Below are 23,250 nucleotides of genomic sequence, written 5' to 3' on the forward strand. Positions count from 1 at the left end.
TGGCTGACCATTTGGCTAGAGAAGCGGATACTTATCCCCATTTCCTTTTGCGATTCCAGCTGCGGATATGGGATCTACATCAAATCTCTCTTTGCCCAACAGTGCAATGCTACTGCTCATAGTAATTGTTTCTTCCTACGTAACGACCCACCCCCACAATGTGGTTGTGGTGCCAGACTGATGGTATCTCACATATTGGTGGCATGTTCCCTTATTTCGACCCTTCGTGTTACGTATAGTCTTCCTGCTTCCTTAAATTTAATATTAGCAGACAATCCACAGATGGTTGACCTGGTCCTCGTCTAAAGTTCTTCTTTAGTCTTGGAGCAGGGGCGGGTTGGTTGTGGTCGGGACTCCTTTTGCAGTCTTCACAGTCTGTGACCCCATGACCGCCCCCCCCCCCCCCCCCCTTTTTCCAGTTTTTAGATTTGGTCCCACCTTTTATGCTTTTAGTGTGTGTGTTTAAAGTTCATTCTTCTATAATTAGACTCCTCTGACTGAATCCGTCCACTTTTAACAGACCCTCTTTCTTATGTAACCCACTTTGGAATCACGGGACTTATGACTTCGCTATTTGGTCCCGTACTCTCTCAATTAATAAATCAGTCCCCTGGAATGTGATAATATTCTAGCATAAATTATGTTCCAATATTCTGTAACATACCAATGTTAGAGATACAATCCTATAGTTTTCTTGTGTGTGTGTGTGTGTGTGTGTGTGTGTGTGTGTGTGTGTGTTCATGTTCATTCAATGACTCTTCTTGTAAACAGAAATGACCTGTGCTTTTTTTCCAATAAAGTAGATTATAACAGGAAGTATGAATAATTCATTCACAATTTTTTCATGTTATGTTGAATCACATTTTGCATCTCAGACTGTCTGAATCTATCATCAGGCGAAAATTGTTTTGTTTCAATACATTATTTACTTTCGCTGTGGAGTGAGGTAAACCGAAATATATTCTGAAAAAAAAATCTATTAAAATGATTTGCACTTGATGATGGACCCACACGGTCTGAAATACATCATTTGATTCAGTAAAACATGGTTACTTCCAGTGTACTGAATACAGTCACAGCTGCAAAAAAATGAATATAACTAAATTGAAGTATATTATGATACATAAATTTATTTAAGTTGAACTGCCAAGAGTTTATGGGCATTATTCCACTTTTATATTTTTATTTCAGGTTCCTATTTTTGCTATGACAATCCAGCTGCTTTGCAAGACAATTTTATAACAGACATGGGTTTAACAACTTCTTCATTTGTATACTTATATTCGTTGTATTCCTGGCCCAACACGATACTGTGCTTCGTTGGTGGGTTTCTAATTGACCGGTGAGTATTTAAATGACTTTATAACACAAGTCTGAATGAGCATGTTGTAAGGGAAGGTACCAGATGGAATAAAACACCCTGGAAAATGTAGATTGCTACTCACCACCTTGAGGAAGTATTGAGTTACCAACAGACACAATGAAAAAATTGTGTTTTCATTGTGCCTTTCTGTGACTCAACATATCGTATGGTGAGTAACAATCTTATCATTTCCATATTGTTGTTGAACATATTATAAGATAGAGAAAAAATTCTTGTCTTATTTGTGAATTATGTGCCATGTTTATTCTGTGTGAAAAGTTAAGTCTGCATTCCAAACAAGGACTCAAACCTGGATACCTGCTACTTGTGGGTGGCCAACTGCCATTGCTGGATGATGTTTTGTTGTTGTGGTCTTCAGTCCAGAGGCTGGTTTGATGCAGCTCTCCATATTACTCTATCCTGTGCAAGCTTCTTCATCTCCCAGTACCTTCTGCAACCTACATCCTTCTGAATCTGTCTAGTGTATTCATCTCTTTGTCTCCCTCTACAGTTTTTACCCTCCACACTGCCCTCCAATACTAAACTGGTGATCCCTTGATGCCTCTGAATATGTCCCACCAAGCGATCCCTTCTTCTGGTCAAGTTGTGCCACAAATTTCTCTTCTCCCCAATTCTATTCAGTACCTCCTCATTAATTATGTATTCTACCCATCTAATCTTCAGCATTCTTCTGTAGCACCACATTTAGAAAGCTTCTATTCTCTTCTTGTCCAAACTATATATCGTCCACGTTTCAGTTCCATACATGGCTAACAAATTTCTCTTGTTCAGAAACGCTTTCCTTGCCATTGCCAGTCTACATTTTATATCCTCTCTACTTTAATCATCATGCTCCCAAAATAGCAAAACTCATTTACTACTTTAAGCGTATCATTTCCTAACCTAATTCCCTCAGCATCATCCGATTTAATTCGGCTACATTCCATTATCCTTGTTTTGCTTTTGTTGATGTTCATCTTATATCCTCCTTTCAAGACACTGTCCTTCTGTTCAGCCGCTCTTCCAGGTCCTTTGCTGTCTCTGACAGAGTTACAATGTCATCAGCAAACCTCAAAGTTTTTATTTCTTCTCCATTGATTTTAATTCCTACTCTGAATTTTTCTTTTGTTTCCCTTACTGCTTGCTCAATATACAGATTGAATAACATCGAGAATAGGCTACAACCCTGTCTCACTCCCTTCCCAACCACTGCTTCCCTTTCATGCCCCTCGACTCTTATAACTGCCGTCTGGTTTCTGTACAAATTGTAAATAGCCTTTCGCTCCCTGTATTTTACCCCTGCCACCTTCAGAATTTGAAAGAGAGTATTCCAGTCAACATTGTCAAAAGCTTGCTCTAAGTCTACAAATGCTAGAAATGTAGGTTTGCCTTTCCTTAATATATTTTCTAAGATAAGTTGTAGAGTCAGCATTGCCTCAAGTGTTCCAACATTTCTACGGAATCCAAACTGATCTTCCCCGAGGTCAGCTTCTACCAGTTTTTCCATTCATTTGTAAAGAATTTGTGTTAGTATTTTGCAGCCGTGACTTATTAAACTGATAGTTCAGTTATTTTCACATCTGTCAACACCTGCTTTCTTTGCGATTGGGATTATTATATCCTTCTTGAAGTCAGAGGGTATTTCGCCTATCTCATACATTTTGCTCACCAGATGGTAGAGTTTTGTCAGGGGTGGCTCTCCCAAGGCTATCAGTAGTTTTAATGGAATGTTGTCTACTCCCGGGGCCTTGTTTTGACTTCGGTCTTTCAGTGCTCTGTCAAACTCTTCACACATTATCATATCTCCCATTTCATCTTCATCTACCTCCTCTTCCATTTCCATAACATTGTCCTCAAGAGCATCACCCTTGTATAGACCCTCTATATACTCCTTCCACCTTTCTGCTTTCCCTTCTTTGCTTGGAATTGGGTTTCCATCCGAGTTGTTGATATTCATACAAGTGGTTCTTTTTTCTCCAAAGACGCAGACGGAACTGTATTGAATGCCTGCTGGAAGTCAAGGAACGCGGCGTCTATCTGGGAACCTATATCTACTGCTTTCTGGGTCTCGTGGATGAACAGAGCAAGCTGGGTTTCACACAGTCATAGTTTTTGGAACACACGTTGATTCCTACAGAGAAGATTTTTAACCTCCAGAAATTTCATAATATGCAAGCATGAAAAATCTTCAAAAATTTTCCAAATGACTGATATCAGAGATATGCACCTATAGTTTTGTGCATCTGTTTGACAACACTTCTTGAAAATGGGGAATGACCTGTACTTTTTTCCAATCATCAGGAACACTTTGCTCCTCCAAACACTGCTGCGTTTCCGGACACATGTCCACATAACATCTTTTCTTTATTTGTGTGTGAGGAATGTTTCCTGAAAGTTTGGCCGTACCTTTTTGTAACACCCTGTAGATTACTACGGTAATGGAAATTTACCTGCTTAACCCTTCACTCTCTCCCAGATCTACTTCATATGTTCTGTAACTCTCATTATGAAGGAGAACCTTCAAGAATATGGAATAAGAAAAATTATTTATTACCAGGAAAGGAAGCCATTTTAAGCTTATTCTGTGCAGTAATGAACCTATTAAAACTATCACTAAGCTACTGACATTGTTAACCATGGGAACTAAGATTTTCTTTTGATCCATTATAAATCAAGGTGATAAGTATATTTATAGAAAAGAAGCTAATTAAAAAAAGAACTACTTCTCTTTTTTCTCCCACTGCCCTGCTATTGTTTTGGTATACTACACTCAGGTGACAAAAGTCATGGGATGCCTCCTATCATGTTGGACCTCCTTTTGCCCAATGTAGTGTAGCAACCTGAAGTAACATGTGAACTTAGCAAGTCGCTGGAAGTCCCAGGCAGAAATATTAACCCATCCATTATTCCGAAAGTGTTGCCAGTGCAGGATTTTGTACACGAACTTACATCTTGATTCTGTCCCTTAAATGTTTGGTGGGATTCATGTCAGATAATTTGGGTGGCCAAATCATTTGCTCGAATTGTTGAGAATGTTCTTCGAACCAGTTGCAAACAATTGCGGCCCTGTGATGTGACGCTTTGTCATCCATAAAAGTCCATCATTGGTTGGGAGCATGAAGTCCGTGAATGGGTGCAAGTGGTCTCTAAGTAGCATTGAACCAGAGGATCCAGTCCATTCCATGTAAACACAGCCCACACCATTATGGAGCTGTAAACACAGCTCACACCATTATGGAGCCGCCACCAAACTTGAACAGTGCCTTGTTGACAACTTGGGCCCATGACTTTGTTGTGTGTGCATCACACGCGAACCCTACCATCAGCTCTTACCAAGTGAAATCGGGACTCATCTGAGCAGGCCACAGTTTTCCAGCAGTCTAGGTTCCAATCGATATGGTCAGGAGCCTAGCGGGGGTGCTGCAAGTGATGTCGTGCTGTTAGCAAATGCCCTCGCATTAGTTGTCTGCTAAATCTACATCTACATGATAACTCTGCACTTCACATTTAAGTGCTTGGCAGAGGGTTCATCGAACCACAATCATACTATCTCTCTACCATTCCACTCCCGAACAGCGCGCGGGAAAAGTGAACACCTAAACCTTTCTGTTCGAGCTCTGATTTCTCTTATTTTATTTTGATGATCATTCCTACCTATGTAGGTTGGGCGCAACAAAATATTTTCGCATTCGGAAAAGTAAGTTGGTGACTGAAATTTCGTAAATAGATCTCGCCGCGACGGAAAACGTCTTTGCTTTAATCACTTCCATCCCCACTTGCATATCATATCTGCCACACTCTCTCCCCTATTACCTGATAATACAAAACGAGCTGCCCTTTTTTGCACCCTTTCGATGTCCTCCGTCAATCCCACCTGGTAAGGATCCCACACCGCGCAGCAATATTCTAACAGAGCACGAACGAGTGTAGTGTAAGCTGTCTCTTTAGTGGACTTGTTGCATCTTCTAAGTGTCCTGCCAATGAAACGCAACCTTTGGCTCGCCTTCCCCACAATATTATCTATGTGGTCTTTCCAACTGAAGTTGTTCGTAATTTTAACACCCAGGTACTTAGTTGAATTGACAGCCTTGAGAATTGTACTATTTATCGAGTAATCGAATTCCAACAGATTTCTTTTGGAACTCATGTGGATCACCTCACACTTTTCGTTATTTAGCGTCAACTGCCACCTGCCACACCATACAGCAATCTTTTCTAAATCGCTTTGCAACTGATACTGGTCTTCAGATGACCTTACTAGACGGTAAATTACAGCATCATCTGTGAACAACCTAAGAGAACTGCTCAGATTGTCACCCAGGTCATTTATATAGATCAGGAACAGCAGAGGTCCCAGGACGCTTCCCTGGGGAACACCTGATATCACTTCAGTTTGCCGTCTATTACTACGAACTGCGACCTTCCTGACAGGAAATCACGAATCCAGTCACACAACTGAGACGATACCCCATAAGCCCACAGCTGGATTAGAAGTTGCTTGTGAGGAACGGTGTCAAAAGCTTTCAGGAAATCTAGAAATACTGAATCAACTTGAGATCCCCTGTCGATAGCGGCAATTACTTCATGCGAATAAAGAGCTAGCTGCGTTGCACAAGAACGATGTTTTCTGAAACCGTGCTGATTACGTATCAATAGATCGTTCCCTTCGAGGTGATTCATAATGTTTGAATACAGTATATGCTCCAAAACCCTACTGCAAACCGACGCCAATAATATAGGTCTGTAGTTCGATGGATTACTCCTACTACCCTTCTTAAACACTGGTGCGACCTGTGCAATTTTCCAATCTGTTGGTACAGATCTATAGGTGAGCGAGCAGTTGTATATGATTGCTAAGTAGGGAGCTATTGTATCAGCATAATCTGAAAGGAACCTAATTGGTATACAATCTGGACCTGAAGACTTGCCCATATCAAGCGATTTGAGTTGCTTCGCAACCCCTAAGGTATCTACTTCTAAGAAACTCATGCTAGCAGCTGTTCATGTTTCAAATTCTGGAATATTCCATTCGTTATCCCTGGTGAAGGAATTTCGGAAAACTGCACTCAGTAACTCCGCTTTAGCGGCACAGTTGTCGGTAACAATACCATTGGCACTGCGCAGCGAAGGTATTGACTGCGTCTTGCCGCTTGTGTACTTTACATACGACGAGAATTTCTATGGATTTTCTACCAAATTTCGAGACAATGTTTCGTTGTGGAACCTATTAAAGGCATCTCGCATTGAACTCCGTGCCAAATTTAGCGTGTCTGTAAATTTTAGCCAATCTTTGGGATTTTGCGTTCTTCTGAACTTCGCATGCTTTTTCCGTTGTCTCTGCAACAGCGTTCGGACCTGTTTTGTGTACCATGGGGGATCAGTTACATCTCTTACCAATTTATGAGGTATGAATCTCTCAATTGCTGTTGCTACTATATCTTCGAATTTGAGCCACATCTCATCTACATTTGCATAGTCAGTTCGGAAGAAATGGAGAGTGTCTCTTAGGAAGGCTTCCAGTGACACTTTGTCCGCTTTTTTAAATAAAATTATTTTGCATTTCTTTCTGGTGGATTTGGAAGAAACGGTATTGAGCCTAGCTACAACGACCTTGTGATCACTAATCCCTGTATCAGTCATGATGCTCTCTATTAGCTCTGGATTGTTTGCGGCTAAGAGGTAAAGTGTGTTTTCGCAACCATTTCCAATTCGTATGGGTTCGTGGACTAACTGCTCGAAATAATTTTCGGAGAAAGCATTTAGGACAATCTCGGAAGATGTTTTCTGCCTACCACCGGTTTTGAACAAGTATTTTTGCCAACATATCGAGGGAAGGTTGAAGTCCCCACCAACTATAACCGTATGAGTGGGGTATTTATTTGTTACGAGACTCAAATTTTCTCTGAACTGTTCAGCAACTATATCATCGGAATCTGGGGGTCGGTAAAAGGAGCCAATTATTAACTTAGTTCGGCTGTTAAGTATAACCTCCACCCATACCAATTCGCACGGAGTATCTACTTCGACTTCACTACAAGATAAACCACTACTGACAGACACAAACACTCCACCACCAATGTTAATGTCAAATTTTGCTGCAGTGTCCTAACGGGTATTGATTTCTGTGGTTATTTCATGCAGTTTTGCTTGTCTGTTAGCACAGCCACCTCTTCGCAAAAGCTACTGCTCTTGATCATTAAGTGAAGGTCGTCAGCTACTGTGTTGTCTGTGGTGAGAGGTAATGCTTGAAGTTTGGTATTCTCAGCACACTCCACACTCTTGACACAGTGGACCTCAAAATATTGAATTCCCCAATGATTTCAGAAATGGAATGTCCCTTGGATCTAGCTCCAACTACCATTCTGTGATCAGAGTTTGTTAATTCCCACTGTACAGCCATAATCATGTCTGAAACCTTTTCTCATGTATCAGCTGAGTACAAATGACAACTCTGCCAATGCACTGCCCTTTTATACCTTGTGTACATGCTATTACCGCCATATGTATATGTGTTTGTTGCTGCCCCTTGATGTCTGCCACTGCAGTGTACGTTGTACCATTCGTTTATGTGACAGCACTAATTTCAGAATGCTGTCAGTTGTTTCTGTGTTGTTTATATTAAATATTAATTGCCAGGTACACTCTAAACACAAATATTTTGGAAACTTATTGGAGTGGCTAGTAACACAGTCCATTTACTATATTATAGTGTATCTGAGGATTTCCAGTTTTCTTCCTGCTTAAATTCTTTAGCTCTGGAATATAGAGCTCTACTGTCAGCCCAATGTAAGGACAGGAAATCTGTATGAAGGTTATTTTTACTTCTAGTATTGTAGCTGGGACCTTCAGAGTTCACCTGATATTCACTAGTATTGTTAACAACAAACACCATTAGGGTGTAAATGTATTGGCATGTGGGTTTAATAATTCCAGGAGCACAGAATGGGCTTCTTCAGCATTTTAGGTGACTGACATTACACAATATTTTTACTGTATGCTACTGTAAAGTAAATACTGTTTGACATTATCTGCTTTGCTTCAGGGGATTATGCCATAGGACAGTATCAAATCAGAACCTACAAAATATGCTGTCAATCCAGTGTATAAGTCAGCACAGTTAGAGAGATTCTTAAGGGAAAAACAAGTAGACTGAACTTTTTTGTTTAAAAATCCATTTGCTGGTGCCACCTCAGTTTGTTATCCATCTGTATGCCTAAAAAGTTCTCACTAGTTTCATCGAGTGTGCTCTCATTGATATCTACTTCTTATACCAGCTACTCATTATTTTTCTGAATTTCATAGCATATATATTTGTAAGATTCAGAGTTATGCTGTATGTTAAATGGGCATCATCAGCAACATCACAGCCTTTTAAGAGACCTCGATTGTCTTTATGTAGATTAAGGGGAGAAGTGCACCAACTAATGAACCTTGGGAGCACCATAGCTAGTATTTCTCCATCCAAATTTAATTTTATTCCTGTGGTTTCAGTTATTATTTTGGCCCTCTGCAGTGTTTGTGTGAGCTTTACATTAAACTTGTGCTGGCTGCCATAGAGTACCACTCATACAAATGTTTGCACAGTGCATTTTAGAGAAACCTTTGTTCATAGCAGATGAAACTGTACGGTTCTATTGACCTTTCAAGTCTCGAAAATCTGTGATGTATGAATGTATGCAGACTGAAGTGATGAATGAAAATTTGCACCGATGCTGGAATATGAACTTGGGTCTCCTGCTCGCTTGGAAGTGTGCTAACCACTATGCCACCCTGACACAGTGGCTTTGCAAAGCTGCATGGACTACCATAGTTTGCCTCCCTCCTCAGTTCAGGTTCCCATTCATGCCTGTGCCCTCTTAGTATTACTCCTAAGCTCAAGCAGCATTGTAGAGGTCTCCAGCGCATTGGAATAGCACCTCAGCATCAAACAAAAGGGGGGATCCTGCCTGAAACCCAGGCGTAGGTGCTCTTCAGTTAAATGAAACTATACGGTTCCAAAGTCTCGCACATCTATGACGTCAGATGCAGATTGAAGCGATGAATGAAAATTTGTACCAAGGCTAGGATTCAAATCCAGGTCTCCTGTGCTCACTAGGCAGATGCACTAACCACTACACATCCCTCCTCAATCCAAATTATCATTCACATCTCGGCACACTTGCTGGTTAAAGCACCTATGCCTGGGTTTCAGGCAGGATTCCCAATTTTGTTCAATGCTGAGGAGCTATTCCAATACAGTTGGAGAGCCCTTGCAGTGCTGCCAGAGGTTTGGGGAAATACCACGTGGGTCGAGGTGTGGTTGGGATTTTGGATTGATGAGGGAGGCGTGCAAGGGTAGTTTGTGCAGTTGTGCAAAGACACTGTGCTGGGGTGGCATAGTCGTCAGTGCATCTTCCTAGTGAGCAGGAGACTCAGGTTCGAGTCCTGGCCTTGGTACAAATTTTCATTCATCACTTCAGTCTGCATATATACATCATAATTATTTAGTAGCAAGTTTAAAGATTTTCAAACATTCATTAGTATATAAGTGAACTATTTTATGCGGTTTCAGGTGTTAAGTGTTATATGTAAAAGCACGTATTGTGACTATGCACAGAAAAGTAATTTCCCCTTTTCCTCATCAAAACTATTAACGGGTTGGAGGGGGGGGGGGGGGGGGGGGCGATGGGGATGTGGTCATTGTCTGACATTCATTCCCTAATTTATTTTTCTGTGTTCATTTCTAATTTCTTTTTTGGCACTTATCATGATTTTTAACTCTTGCAATACTTTTAATGACACAGGAAAATTCCAAATGGTGCTAAGATCCAGATTGCACATTGAACTTATAAGTGGTTGAATAATTATTGGACGACAACAGGAATTCTGTGCACATTTGGACAATACTACAGTATTCAAATCAACATACACATCAATGACATTACATATTTTGTTCTAGAGTGTTAATTAAATTGCACTCCTTCCTTGTGACAAGTCTTAATTGTTGCTTGAGAAGTAACTTAAGAACTTTTTGTTTCAGAGTATTTGGAATTCGTCTTGGAACAGTCATTTATGCGGCACTTGTGGTGTTTGGACAGCTGTTGTTTGCACTTGGTGGTGTTGTAAATGCTTTTTGGCTAATGGAAGTAGGTCGATTTGTGTTTGGGTATGTACCATTGCCTTCATACTCACAGTGTACTAAACCTTTATTTTGTAAATTCTGGAAGTTTTCCTATTGTGTCTGTTATATTTAAATAGTGATTCAACCAGTTAACAATATTCATGCAGAATTTATTGGAGTATGTGAAAGCACTGTGGCAAGCTGGAAAAAACTGACATTCAAATGAAATGCTTTGAATGTTTCACATGTTATCCATGCCTTGCAAAGAATACGACAGTAAAAATATTGAATGCTTGGCACACCAGAGCTTGTAAATATTTGGTAAAGGTCATGTTCTAAACACCATGAGCTTCATGCGTAATAGCCAAACTGGTATTCAGGAGTATATTCAATCGTCTGTGGCATCTAATAGTCAGTACAACAAACAATTGAGTCTGGCTCCTGCTGCCAGAGACTGTGTGTGTGTGTGTGTGTGTGTGTGTGTGTGTGTGTGGGGGGGGGGGGGGGGGGGGCCTTGTTGGTCGAAAGCTATCTATCCAACAGTCTTTTTGTTGTGCCTTTCTGCAACTCAGAATCTCCAATATATGGTGAATAGCTCGTATCCTTTCCATTAAATTGTTACATTCCATCCTGGATTTTCCATTGTTTGAACAACCAACAATTGTATGTCTATCAATATCTGCCACATAACAATTGTACACATAACAGCAAAAATGTAAGTCTATTTACAATGTGTACGTCTGTATCAATGAAATATGTGGCAGTTATGAATCTTTTTTGATGTTCAACTTTATGTTCATCTAGACAGCAAAAAACCATTTGAAAATGTAGAGTGCAATTAGAGCCATGTCTTTTGTTAGTATGTTTGGACGTGAAATCCGTCCCAGCTTACAGTAAGTAAGATAGATTTCATATCCCAACATATTAACATAGAAATGGTTGTAATTGGGTTCTAGGTATCCACATGGTTGTTTTCTTTCTAGATGATCATCTAGTTGAATGTCACAAAGAATTTATGACTGAGATGCAGGTCATTAGTATCGAGATATATGAAGTATGTAGACTTATGTTTCTTCTGTTTATTTATTTATTTCATCCAAATATCATCCATTATTGATACAGTAGTTGTCACTGTAACACAGTAAAAAAAAAAAAACAACAGCTCAAAATATAGGTAGACATAGGATACTTAGGTATGCCGTATGAACATAGGGCAGGTGGTCGCCCATGGCCATGGTCTTGTATATAATTGTCATGTTGTAGATATTGATGTACATATACACTGATGAACCAAACCATTGACCACCTGCTTCGTAGCTTGTTTGTCCATCTTTGAAACAAAGTACATTATTGAGTCTGTGTTATGCGGTGACTGCGCCCTATAGTGATCCAGATGGGTTTCATAGGATTTACATCAGGCAAATTTAGTCACCGCGACATCAGCGTGGCTTTACTGTAATGCTACTCCAACCACTGTAGTATGGTTCTGACTGTGAGACACGGACAGTTATACTGCCGAAAGATGACATTGGCTTTGAGGAAGACATCAAGCATGAGAAGAAGCAGATGGTTCGCAGCTGTTGGCATGTCTTCGATTACTACCACAAATCCATTCAAGCACACGAGACTGCCTCCCAAGCATAATACTGCTCCCAGCAGCCTGCGTCTATGGTGCAATTCACATTTCGAGTTGCTGTTCACCTCAATCACGACGTTTGTGGAGATAACCATCAACCTGGTGTAGCAAAAATGTGGTTCACTCAAAGAGCTGACACGTTTCCATTGATCGATGGTCGAATCCCAATGGTCCCGTGGCAACTGTAATCATACTTGATGATGTTGTTGGGTCAACATGTGAAAACATAGTGGTGGTCTCCATGTTCAACAATGTGCAATGGATGGTGTGCTCTGAAACACTTGTGCGTGCACCAGCATTGTGCTCTTTTGGCAGAGATGCCACATGTTGCTATCTGCCCTGCTTTACAGAACAGACAAGTTTCCGAACTCCACATTCTGTGAAGAGTCTTGGACATCCAACCATGTAGTGCTTAGTGGTAGTTTCACTATCCTTCTACCTCTCTCCGTGGATGCTCATGACAATAGCACGTGAACATTTGACCTGCTTCATCGTTTTTGAGATGTTTAGTCACAGATTCTGTGTAATAATAATCTGCCCTTTCTCCAAGTCACTTATCTCAGTGGATTTCCCCATTTGCACCCTGCTAATGTGATCCCCTGCCACGTCTGCTCTGCTTACATTCTTTTCCTACCACATCACTTGCCAACAATGCCATCAGGCAGCATCTAATGCCGCAGTGGACAGTGGTCATTATGTTTCGCTTTATCAGCATAATTGTGCGTTGTCATCTGTATGCCAGGTGTATACAACCCGGGACAACAGGTAGACCTGGGAAAGACCCTGGAATTTTTCATTCTTTCAGTTTTCAGTTAATTTTTTGTAATTTTGACCGGTAAGAACTGGTACTCTAACAAGGGATATTACTGCATTCTGCTCCTGCAGAATAATACTGCAGCAACACAACATGAATGGGAGAATAAAACTTCAATTGCAAAGGAAATGCACCATATATATATATATATATATATATATATATATATATATATATATATATATATATATATATATATATATATAAAAAAACCACAGCAACAAATTACCTCCGATGAGGGTAACGTCACAACTGTTTACGTTAGATTCATTTAAGCAGCCTTGAGCGGGCGCATGCGCAGGTGAGTTGTGTATGAGTAGTGCCTTTTCCCACTTCTGGCTACAGAGATGAATCATTAGTTGATTTTTTGAATGCTTGCATAGCGTACGTGATGTGTCTGCCATGGGAATCCTCGTTGCATCTGGAAATAAACTTTCCTGCATATAAAAAGGGACAGAGCTATATGAACTGAGTGGAATAAAGCCAAATGGCTGAATGCCAACTGCTGTTTGTTTATGTGATTGATTGGGCATGCGAATGATCAGCATTGTTATAATTACTAGCGAAGTTCATAGATTCAGACTACCAGAATGGAAATAAACGACCAACAGGAATAACAGGTAAGAAAGGTTACGTATTATCTTCTTGGTGTACCCAAGAAAATGAAACTTTGACAGAAAATTTTTGACCAGATCGCTACACTAGAAAGGGCAAGTTGTACAGCTGCTTAAGTTCGTTTCTGGGATTGGAGTAGAAAACACATTGTGTGAACACGTAATAATGCCTAACCGGCGAATAATCGCTGGATAAATAAACCGGTGATTCTGGCAGGGTTAGCAGAGTTAACTGGAGAATGAGTTTTGAGAATGGTAGGAATAGTTACAGAATTAGTGATGATAAGAATGTTTATTAGAACGAGGAAGGAGAAGAAATGAGGACATCACACAAATTATGGAAGAATATGGTGATTCCAAATTTATACAAAAATTTTGTGTTACTATTTTTCGATCTCATGCTTGAGAAACCGGAGCATATGGATGAAATGTGAAACTATTTCCTAACATATAGCTTTTTGCTTGTAGTAGGCCAAATAGGCATTTCATATTGGTACTTCGCGAATTATAAAAATGACCATTATTACCAAAACAGTCTTGCTTATGTGGTGTGTGATACAATTGCTGCAATATTAGAAAGTCGTATTTTCTTTTATCTAGCAGACAGTGACAAAATAGACGTAATCAGTCCGAGAAACCACACCAGTCTTGGGTTCTATTTGTAGTAACAGCTTTTTCAGTATTGCACAACAACATTTTGATTTTTCTTGTAGCAAAACGTTTGGCGAACTTTGATGAGGTAATAGATCCTTCCACAGAAAGGAAAGCATGCCATGTAAAGCTGTGGCAAGATTAGAGAGAAAAAAATGCTAAAACCTAAGGAGAAATGTGTACTGTCTTGCTTGTCTCTTGTCCTTACTGGTTTTATGTATCCTATATTTAATTTTGTGTTGCACAGAACAGTTATTAGCTATTAGCCAATAAAGAGTCCAAATTTTATGAAGAGTTCTTGTTCTTCCGGTTACAAATAATCCCATCCAGTATTAATTGTGAGGTATTTTTTTGAGAGGGCAGGACGTAAAACCGGCCGACTGGGAGCAGGAGAGGCACCACAGAACACTTTAATTTCCGCTGTTCTGAATATAGTTTGATAGCATCTATTATAAAATGTACACATTTGAGTTCTACAGTGCGAAATACACTGACGTGTGGTAGAAGAATGCTGTGTGAAGAGGCGTGACACTGCACTTTGGCAGACTTAAGACCAAATAACACATCTTACAGTTCCTCGAAGTTATATGTTTTATGCGTCAGACTCGTCAGAAAGATGTGTGCTACAAAATGAACTATTTTTAAAAAGTCTTTTTTTTGTTTTTACGTTTTTGATGTCCTATCTCAAACATTCGAGGGAGGGGGCCACAACGCAACCATACAGTACTGCCCCAGTTCGAAGATTGAAATATCGTAGATCTGGGGCTGATGCACTGAGCAGTCTGAGTTGGGGGGAGTCTCCACATTATCCTTGTTTATGTTCAGTTTCTGCTGTTTCCTTCTCTTTCTTTACTGCTCTCACATCAAATGAAAAATAAGTGATTTCTGTGCCTGGGAGCTATCAAGTGAATTAAAATAAATTCACACAATTATGGAAGGCTAAAATATGTTATAGTTTCAGATTTGATTTTATTTCCACCTTTCTGACAGTCAAGCATTAATTGCCTTGCAGACACAATGAAGCTATTTTTGTCGCTTTGCTAAAGAAATTTGGCTTTTGTTTATCTTTTCCGCTGAGGCAGCCAATCTATTTGAAACGAAGTGTTTAATTCCACACTATTGGCTAGTTTCAACTGTTCACTGCATTTCAGGTGCTCATTTTCATCTTCTAGTATGTATGGCATTATGCAATAATAAAGAACCAAACATGAGATAATACAGTACTGGTACACCAAGAAAATTTACATCCCGAAAACCACACTGAAAAGCTTAATATCAGGTCGAGGCCTTCTTCGTTGGGAATCTGGTCATAAGAATGTGCACTTTAAGGCGAATTATTCATTTCAGTATGGTTCACGAAATTCCAGTGCTCTTGGAGTATCCTCTGATGTCTTGTTTCTTTTATGACATAATGTAATATCTTTTAATGTTTTACACATACAAACATATGGGCTTTCTACATCATCGTAGCTGTGCAAGCGTGGTGACGCCTCTTATCTGGCGCTCTCTGGCAACTGCTATAACAAATCTGTTTGTAACAGATTGCGGGAAAATATTGTGAATTGTGGTTTGAATAGCGTTATTTTCAAAGTAAATTTCCTTTTACGCAGTGTGAACTTCATGCGAGAATGCACGATTAATTTCTTAAATCACAGAGTGTTTGGCTCTCATTTAAAAAATCAACTCTTTGATGACAAGCCATTTAGAAGAATTTTGAGCCCAAAAGATCAGAGATGTATGTCGGTATTAAACATTTTACTGGCACATTTGTGTGATGTATATTAAAGTGTAAAACACACAAAAAAGATCAATGCTATATGTGAAAGCTTAGCTTCTCTTGTAGCTTATCAATCTTCGAGACAAATATTGTATATAAAAGCTTTTCTTTTCTTGTAGCAACACTGTGTATATTAATTTAAACCATTAACTTTTCCTGTTTGTGTGTTTGCACTACTTAACAGTGATGTTGCTATTGATGAATACATCATGTGTCCTGTCCTCTGAGTATCCTCTGTCATCGGCTGGCGAGATTACGTGACATGAGCTATGACTGGCTTACCAAAGCACATCACAATCTCTATTTCAATGCTTCGGAAAGTAACATGCAGTGTTTGGTGGAATTCGAATTTATGCTTTCATAATACGAAAATAAGCAGTGTACATGTTGCTGCATATCAAAGAACTTTCCAAAATGTGTTTTTTTCCCCAGAGTTTTGTTTTCCAAAGTGCTGTAAAATTCTAAGCCGCTGTATAAAACCATAACCATTCAAATGATTGATAAGTTTTGCAGTTCCGAGTGAAGGTATACTGTCACTTAACATGGAATAAGTGTATTTTCACCTGGGAGAAATTGTATTTTTAACCAGGAGATCCGGGAAAAACCTTGGGAATTTGTTTTTTGTTCACGTATATACCCTGGTATCAGATGTCATAGATGGTGGGTTGTACATCCAAGTACTAGTTTGGCTATTAAACATATACAGTGCAGCTCATAGTATTTAGAAGGTGGCCTTTAACAAATTCTGCAATAGATAGATGGATATATAAATAAACATTTGTGGCCACAGTTGTGATTGGTGTTGAATCTTTAGAATTAAAGTGAATAATTTACATACCTTTTGTAAGTGAAACGGTCTGTCATATCAGTGAGTAAAACAGTCTATAATATCATGTGACAAGTGAATTTTGACTGTTTTTTTTTTTTAATTACAAAGCTCCAGATAATCATACATATTGAACATTAAGTTCATGATTTTGTTATCTATTTTGTGACCTTTATGGATGTAAAGCAATGTGAAATTCATGTTGATAGCTGATATGCAGTAAGAGTGCAAATGTGGAGCTCTTCATGTCTCTTTCCCGTGAAGTAAATTACAGCAAGGACTCAAAAGCAAAGCAGTAGCCCAGGATTCAAACAACACATTCTGGTTGCTATCCGTAGAAACTATAGGCGTGGTGTGATTTCCTTAACAGTCAGTGCTCAAAGATTTTCCAAGCTTGGCTTTCGTGAGTGTTATTTCACGATGCATTATTTCGAGCAGTAATTGCTTGATATCAGTTGTTAGCTACTGTAATACTTCGGAGAGCCACTAGATGCGTGTTCCTGGTTCCACAAAGTGGTATGTAACTTGAGAAACGTATTATAGAGGTGTGATCAGTTCCCAGACATTTGTTATTGCAATACCCTTCTGTAGTATTTTTAATCACAAAAGTTTATTGTAAAATGGGGGAAGTTTGACTGGTCAAAAGATTCTTGGGCTGCTTGAAGAACCTTGTTCTGAACTTGACAATGGTGATTTTGAAACTGATGATAGTATTTCTGAAACAGATGGTAATTTGCCTTTCATCTTCACCTGATAAGCTGGAGCCACACAAACAAGTTTAAAAAGTTTATGACTTCCTGGAGACCATAGCGGTCACTGTGGCCTGACTTGAATGTATTAATGGTGTTCGAAGGTTGGTCGAAAGTTCATTTGTCAAATGATGTTATCAACTATTATAGCAGATTTCAATTAATAAAGGCAGTAATCTACTCACCTTCGTTGAATCAGGCTGCTGATTACAGTAGGGTCTAGTTCTGCTTAGAAGTTGTTGCTGGAGTTTTGCTGAGAAAAGATTTTCCATATAGTGTTCTATTAATTTTATTATGTTGATGCAAAATTTGCACTTGACCTGATATCATCAGGTGCATATTGTGGCAAAATAAAGTTTATATTGAACAGTATTTGTGTGGAAACATCGGATGATGATCTACAAGCCATTGTTTTCTTTATTACAATAAGTGGTTTTGGTTTATGTCACTAGTGAATTATTTTTCATATAAAGACTGTACATTTTGGTAAAGTGATAAGCGATTAACTTGATGAACTATTAGAATCAATAAGATTTTGCTGTCCTCAGTTGGAAGATGGGTTTGATGTTTGATGCTGTTTTCCCTCCTAGTCTGTCCAGAGCAACTCTCTACATCTCTGTATAACAGCAGCAGCCAGCATCTATTTGAACCTGCTTACTTCAGTTGAGCCTTGACCACCCTCTACAATTTTTACCCTCTCCACATTTGTCTCCATTACCAAATTAACTATTCCTTGATGTCTCAGGATGTGTCCTATCAATCAAGCCTATCAGTTAGTCAAGTTATTCCATAGAGATCTTTTGTCACTAACTCGATTCAGCACCTGTACATTGATTATGCTATCTACCCATCTTATATTCAATATTCTACTGTAGCACTAAATTTTGAAAACTTCTGTTCTCTTATTGCTGGTATTGTTTATAATCCTACATTTCACAACTGTGCAAGACTGTTCACCAGCCAAATACCTTTTTAGAGAAGACTCCCTAACACACAAATTTATATTCAGTGTTAACAAATTTCCCTTTTTCAGAAATGCTTCTCATGCTATTGTCTATTTGCATTTTCTGTACTATATTCTTCACTCATCAAAAGTTTTTTGCTGCCTAAATAGCAAAACTTATGTACTACTTTCAATATTTTGTTTCCTGATCTAATTTTTTCCACACTGCTAAAATTAATTCGATAATACTAAATTACCTGTGTTTTGCTTTTGCTTATATTCAACCCATAAGCTCCTTTCAGGACAGTATCCATTCCATTCAACTGCTCTCCATTTCATTCAGTTGCTCTTCGAAGCCCTTGCCACCTTTGCCAGTATTACAGTGTCATTGACAAATAATAAAGTTTTTCAATTATTTTAGGTATTTCCATCTTATGATAACTGTGACTACTATTGGTTCTCCCATATTCTGGAACTACAGTAAGCTTAAGATGGAAAAACCATTGTAATTGATTATAACAGATACTGCTGAAGAGGAGCACATATATTTCTTTTTTCTGAACTTTAATTCATTTCCCAAATTTCTCCTCGGTTTTCTTTACTGCTTGCTCAATGTACAAATTGAATAACATTGATTACATTCTACAACCCTGTTTCCCTCCCTTGTCAGCTGTGGCTTCTCTTTATGTCCTTTGACTCTTAGAACTGCAGTCTGGTTTCTGTACAAGTTGTAAATAACCTTTTGCTCCCTATATTTTATCCCTGCTACCTTCAGACTTTGAAAGTGTGTATTGCAATCAGCATTGTCAAAAGCAACTCTCTAAATCTATAAATGTTGTAAACCTAGATTTGCCTTTCATCAGTCTGTGTTCCAAGACATATTGCCTTGTGTGTTACTTTATTTCTCTGGACCCAAAACTGATCTTCCGTGGTCCACATCTACCAGTCTTTTCATACTTCACTAAAGAATTTGTGCCTGTATTTAATGTCCATTATGTATAAAACTGATGGTTTGTTAATATTCACACTTCTCAACATCTGACGTCTTTAGTATCGGAATTCTTACGTTCTTTTTGCAGTCTGAGAGTAGGTCTCTTGCCTCATATTCTGCATACCACATGTAACAGTTTCATCATAGTGGGCTCTCACAAGGATCCCAATAATTCTCAGGGAATATTGCTTACTTCAGGTGACTTGTTTCGACTCAAGTCTTTTAGTGGCCTGTCAGGCTCTTCTCACAGTATTGCATCCCCCATCTCAATTTCACCCACTTTCTCTTCTCTTTCCATCATATTGCCTTCAAGTTTGTGTGTTACAAATAACCCTTCTACTTATTCCTTCTGTCTTTCAGCATTCCATTCTTTGCTCAGTACTCAGTGTTCACAAGCCACCTGAACCTTGGTGTTCAAACAAATGCTTCTCTTTTCTCCGAAGGTTTCTTTGGTTGTACCACACATGGCATCTACCTTTCCTGAAGTCATGCATGCTTCTACAGCTTTCCGTTTTTCCTCTATACATTCCAAATTTGCCACTTTTGCCTTCTGACAGTCTCATTTCTTCTTTATTAGACATCTGCATTTTCTTTTGCCTGTTTTATTTTCTCTTTTCATCAGTTAAATTTAAACTTTCATTTGTTATCACACTGGGCCTTGTCTTTTGCATTGTTATTCCTCTGCCGCCTTCTCTATATCATCTTTGAAAGCTATGCATTTGGCTTCAGTTGTATTTTTTTCACCTATTGATGTCAGCTGTGCCTAATTAATCTTCGCTTTGAAACTCTGGACAATCTCTGGTTGTGTCATAAATAATGAAAGGAGTATAAGAACTTATCGAATAATTGTAGTGCTGAGATGTGATAGGCACATAAAATAAGATTGGAGAACCTATTCAGCTTTTGGACAACTCGTGTTTCAGAGCTCTCTCTCTCTCTCTCTCTCTCTCTCTCTCTCTCTCTCTCTCTCTTTATGGCCACCTTGTCGTAAGTGACTTAATGTGCTGATACAACAGCTCAATTAGGATTAATGGTTGTGTCAGGTTGGAGCGGACATGGGGAGAAAGGATGCAATGAGGAGTGGGAGGGTTCTGTAAGGCTGACAGGTATTTAGGAGGGACAGGCAGCAGGTGCTTGGGATAGGAATGAGACATTAGTGAGTTTTTTCTGCCTGCAGCCACAAGGGACTGTGCACAATGATATGGAGACTGGAGTGGGAGGTGTAGATACAGTAAAGGTAGAGATAGGCTGTAGAGTGAAGGGTGCGAGTTCGGGATGAATGAAGTTGGTGTCATTGGCCAGAGGTGGAAGTAGGTGTATCTGGCAGGGGCTATCAGGCATTGAAGCCAGGAGTATTATGGGATAGAAGGACATGTCATGGACAGTTCCTGTCTATGTAATTCAGAGGAGCTGGTATTTGGGGGAAGGATTCATGTGCCATAGGTTGTGAAGCAACCATTCAGGCTGAATATGCTCTCTGACACTGGATGGTCAACTCTTCTTGCTGCAAGTTATTCAGATGAACAGCTAGTTGGTGATTGTGCCTGCATAAAATGCTATTCAGAAGTTACCGCAAAGCTAGTATATGGTCACAACTTTCAGTGGTGGTCTGGTCTTTGATAGGATGGAAGAATGCTGTGACAAGGCTGGAGTAGGATGTGCTGCTTGGGTCTCCATAGGCCTTCCACAGAGGTACCACTCATTTGTCAAGAGGCTGAAAGTAGGTTCAGTATAAGGACAGGTCAGGTGGGTAACAAAATGCCACTTTGGAAGTGGGGGGAACAACTGTGGGTGGAATGCTAAGCAGGTGAAACTCAGACAAAGCACACGGTTCAGGTGTTACAGTCTGAGATGGTGTTGTGTGATTTTTTGGTGGAGGAGAAGGGTACTCCTTTACAGCTGGCTCCTGGGGGACGGTTGGAGGATTAGGGCGATTTGTGGGTATGGCATGGAAAATCTCTGTGCAAACTAGGTTTGGGAGCTAGTACCTGTCTGTGAAGGCAGGGATTTATTGTCACTGCAGATGTGCAGTCAACAGGTGGCCTGACTCTGTGGGAAAGATCTGTGTGTAAAAGGGATAGCTACTATTGTAGTACAGGTATGTGGTTAATGAGTTTGATGTGGGCAGAGATTTTTGCGGAGCCTCTGGACAGGTGGAGTTCAGCTTCCAGAAGGGTGCCTTGTGGGTTCTGGTGGGTTTTCTGCAGATTTTTGTGTATATGATTTTTGACAGGTTCCACCTTGAGCAAACAATTCTTTCTCCATTTCTATCCAGACATGTTTTGCAGGAGCTACAACAACATCAGTGAGTTTTTTTTGTTTTTGTTTTTTTTTTTTTCCTCCGTTAAATATCCAATATCCTTGACATCGATTTGTTGTAGAATCTTAGAACATATTCTCTCTCAAACACTCAAACATAATGAGGTATCTCGAACTGAATGACATCTCCCTTGCCAACGAAGATAGATTCCCAAAACACTGATCATGTGAAACCCAACTCACACTTTTCTCACATGACGTACTCAAAGCTTTGGATCAAGGTAGGCTGGTAGATGCAGTATTCTTTGACTTCTGAAAAGCATTTGCCTCACCTATGCTTATTGTCAAAAATATGTTCATATGGGGCAGGAAGTGAAATTCATGACTGGATTGAGAACTTTTTGGTAGGGGGATGCAGCATGGTAGCTTGGGTGGAGAGTTATTGACAAATGTAGAAGTAACTTCGGGTGTACCCCAGGGAAATGTGTTGAGACCCTTGCTATTCATGTTACATATTAATGATCTTGCAGACAGTATTAATAGTAACCAAAGACTATTTGCAAGTGATGCAGTTATCTATAATAAAGTACTATCTATCTGAAAGAATGTGTTCAGTCAGATCTTGATAAGATTTCAAAGTTGCTTAAAATGTTCAGAAATATAAAATTATATACTTCAGAAAACAAAACAAAAAATGTTGTATCCTATGACTATAGTATCAGTGAGCCACTACTGCGATTGACCAAGTCATACAAATTCCTGAGAGTATTTCCAGAGATATGAAATGGAATGATCACATAGGCTCAGCCATGGGTAAAGCAGGTAGTAGACTTTGATTTGTTCATATAATACTGGGGAAGTGCAACCAGTCTACAAAAGGAGATTGTTTACAAATCATTCGTGTGGCTGGTTCTAGAATATTAGTCAAGTGTGTGGGACCCTTACCAAATAGGATTAACAAGGGATATTGAACATATACAGACAAGGGCAGCATGAATGGTCACAGGTTTATTTGATATATGAGGGAGAGTCACGGAGATACTGAAGAAACTGAACTAGCAGACTTTTGAAGATAGGCATAAACTATTCCAATAAAGTCTACTAAATAAAGTTTCAAGAACTGGCTTTAAATGATGACACTGGGAATATGTTCCCTATGTATTGCGCACATCAGGATTGTGAGGATAAGATTAAAATAATTACAGTATGCAATACAGAGGCATTCCAAAAACCATTCTTCCTGCGCTCCAATTGTGAATGGAACAGGAAGAAATGTTAATAACTGCTACAATAGGATGTACCATCTGCCTTGCACTTCACGGTGGTCTGCAGAGTATGGATGTAGATGTAAATAACGGGAAACATTGCTTTGTACTATATGTTCTATAGAATTTCACTTGTGAAGTAAATTATTCACAAATTTGAAAATAAGCAAAACTTTTTATAGGGTATATCCTGTTCACACGTGTTGTGGTTTCTGTGTCTTCCTTTTTTGCGTTAGGGCTTTCGCAGCTTGTCGTCTTCAAC

At 39.3% G+C, this 23,250-nt stretch overlaps 1 protein-coding gene across 3 annotated transcripts in view; it reads left to right on the forward strand.

The window, feature by feature from the left end:
• LOC124592760 (major facilitator superfamily domain-containing protein 1-like) overlaps positions 1-23,250 on the forward strand; it is a 123,303-nt gene that overhangs the window by 7,806 nt on the left and 92,247 nt on the right. For all 3 annotated transcript variants that reach the window (XM_047131868.1, XM_047131869.1, XM_047131867.1), the window contains exons 3-4: positions 1,192-1,342; positions 10,383-10,508. In XM_047131868.1, the coding sequence (XP_046987824.1) occupies positions 1,192-1,342; positions 10,383-10,508 (277 nt within the window). The remainder of the gene's footprint in view (positions 1-1,191; positions 1,343-10,382; positions 10,509-23,250) is intronic.

Source organism: Schistocerca americana, chromosome 2 (assembly GCF_021461395.2).
Source record: "Schistocerca americana isolate TAMUIC-IGC-003095 chromosome 2, iqSchAmer2.1, whole genome shotgun sequence".
In the NCBI taxonomy this organism is placed as follows: Eukaryota; Metazoa; Arthropoda; class Insecta; order Orthoptera; family Acrididae; genus Schistocerca; species Schistocerca americana.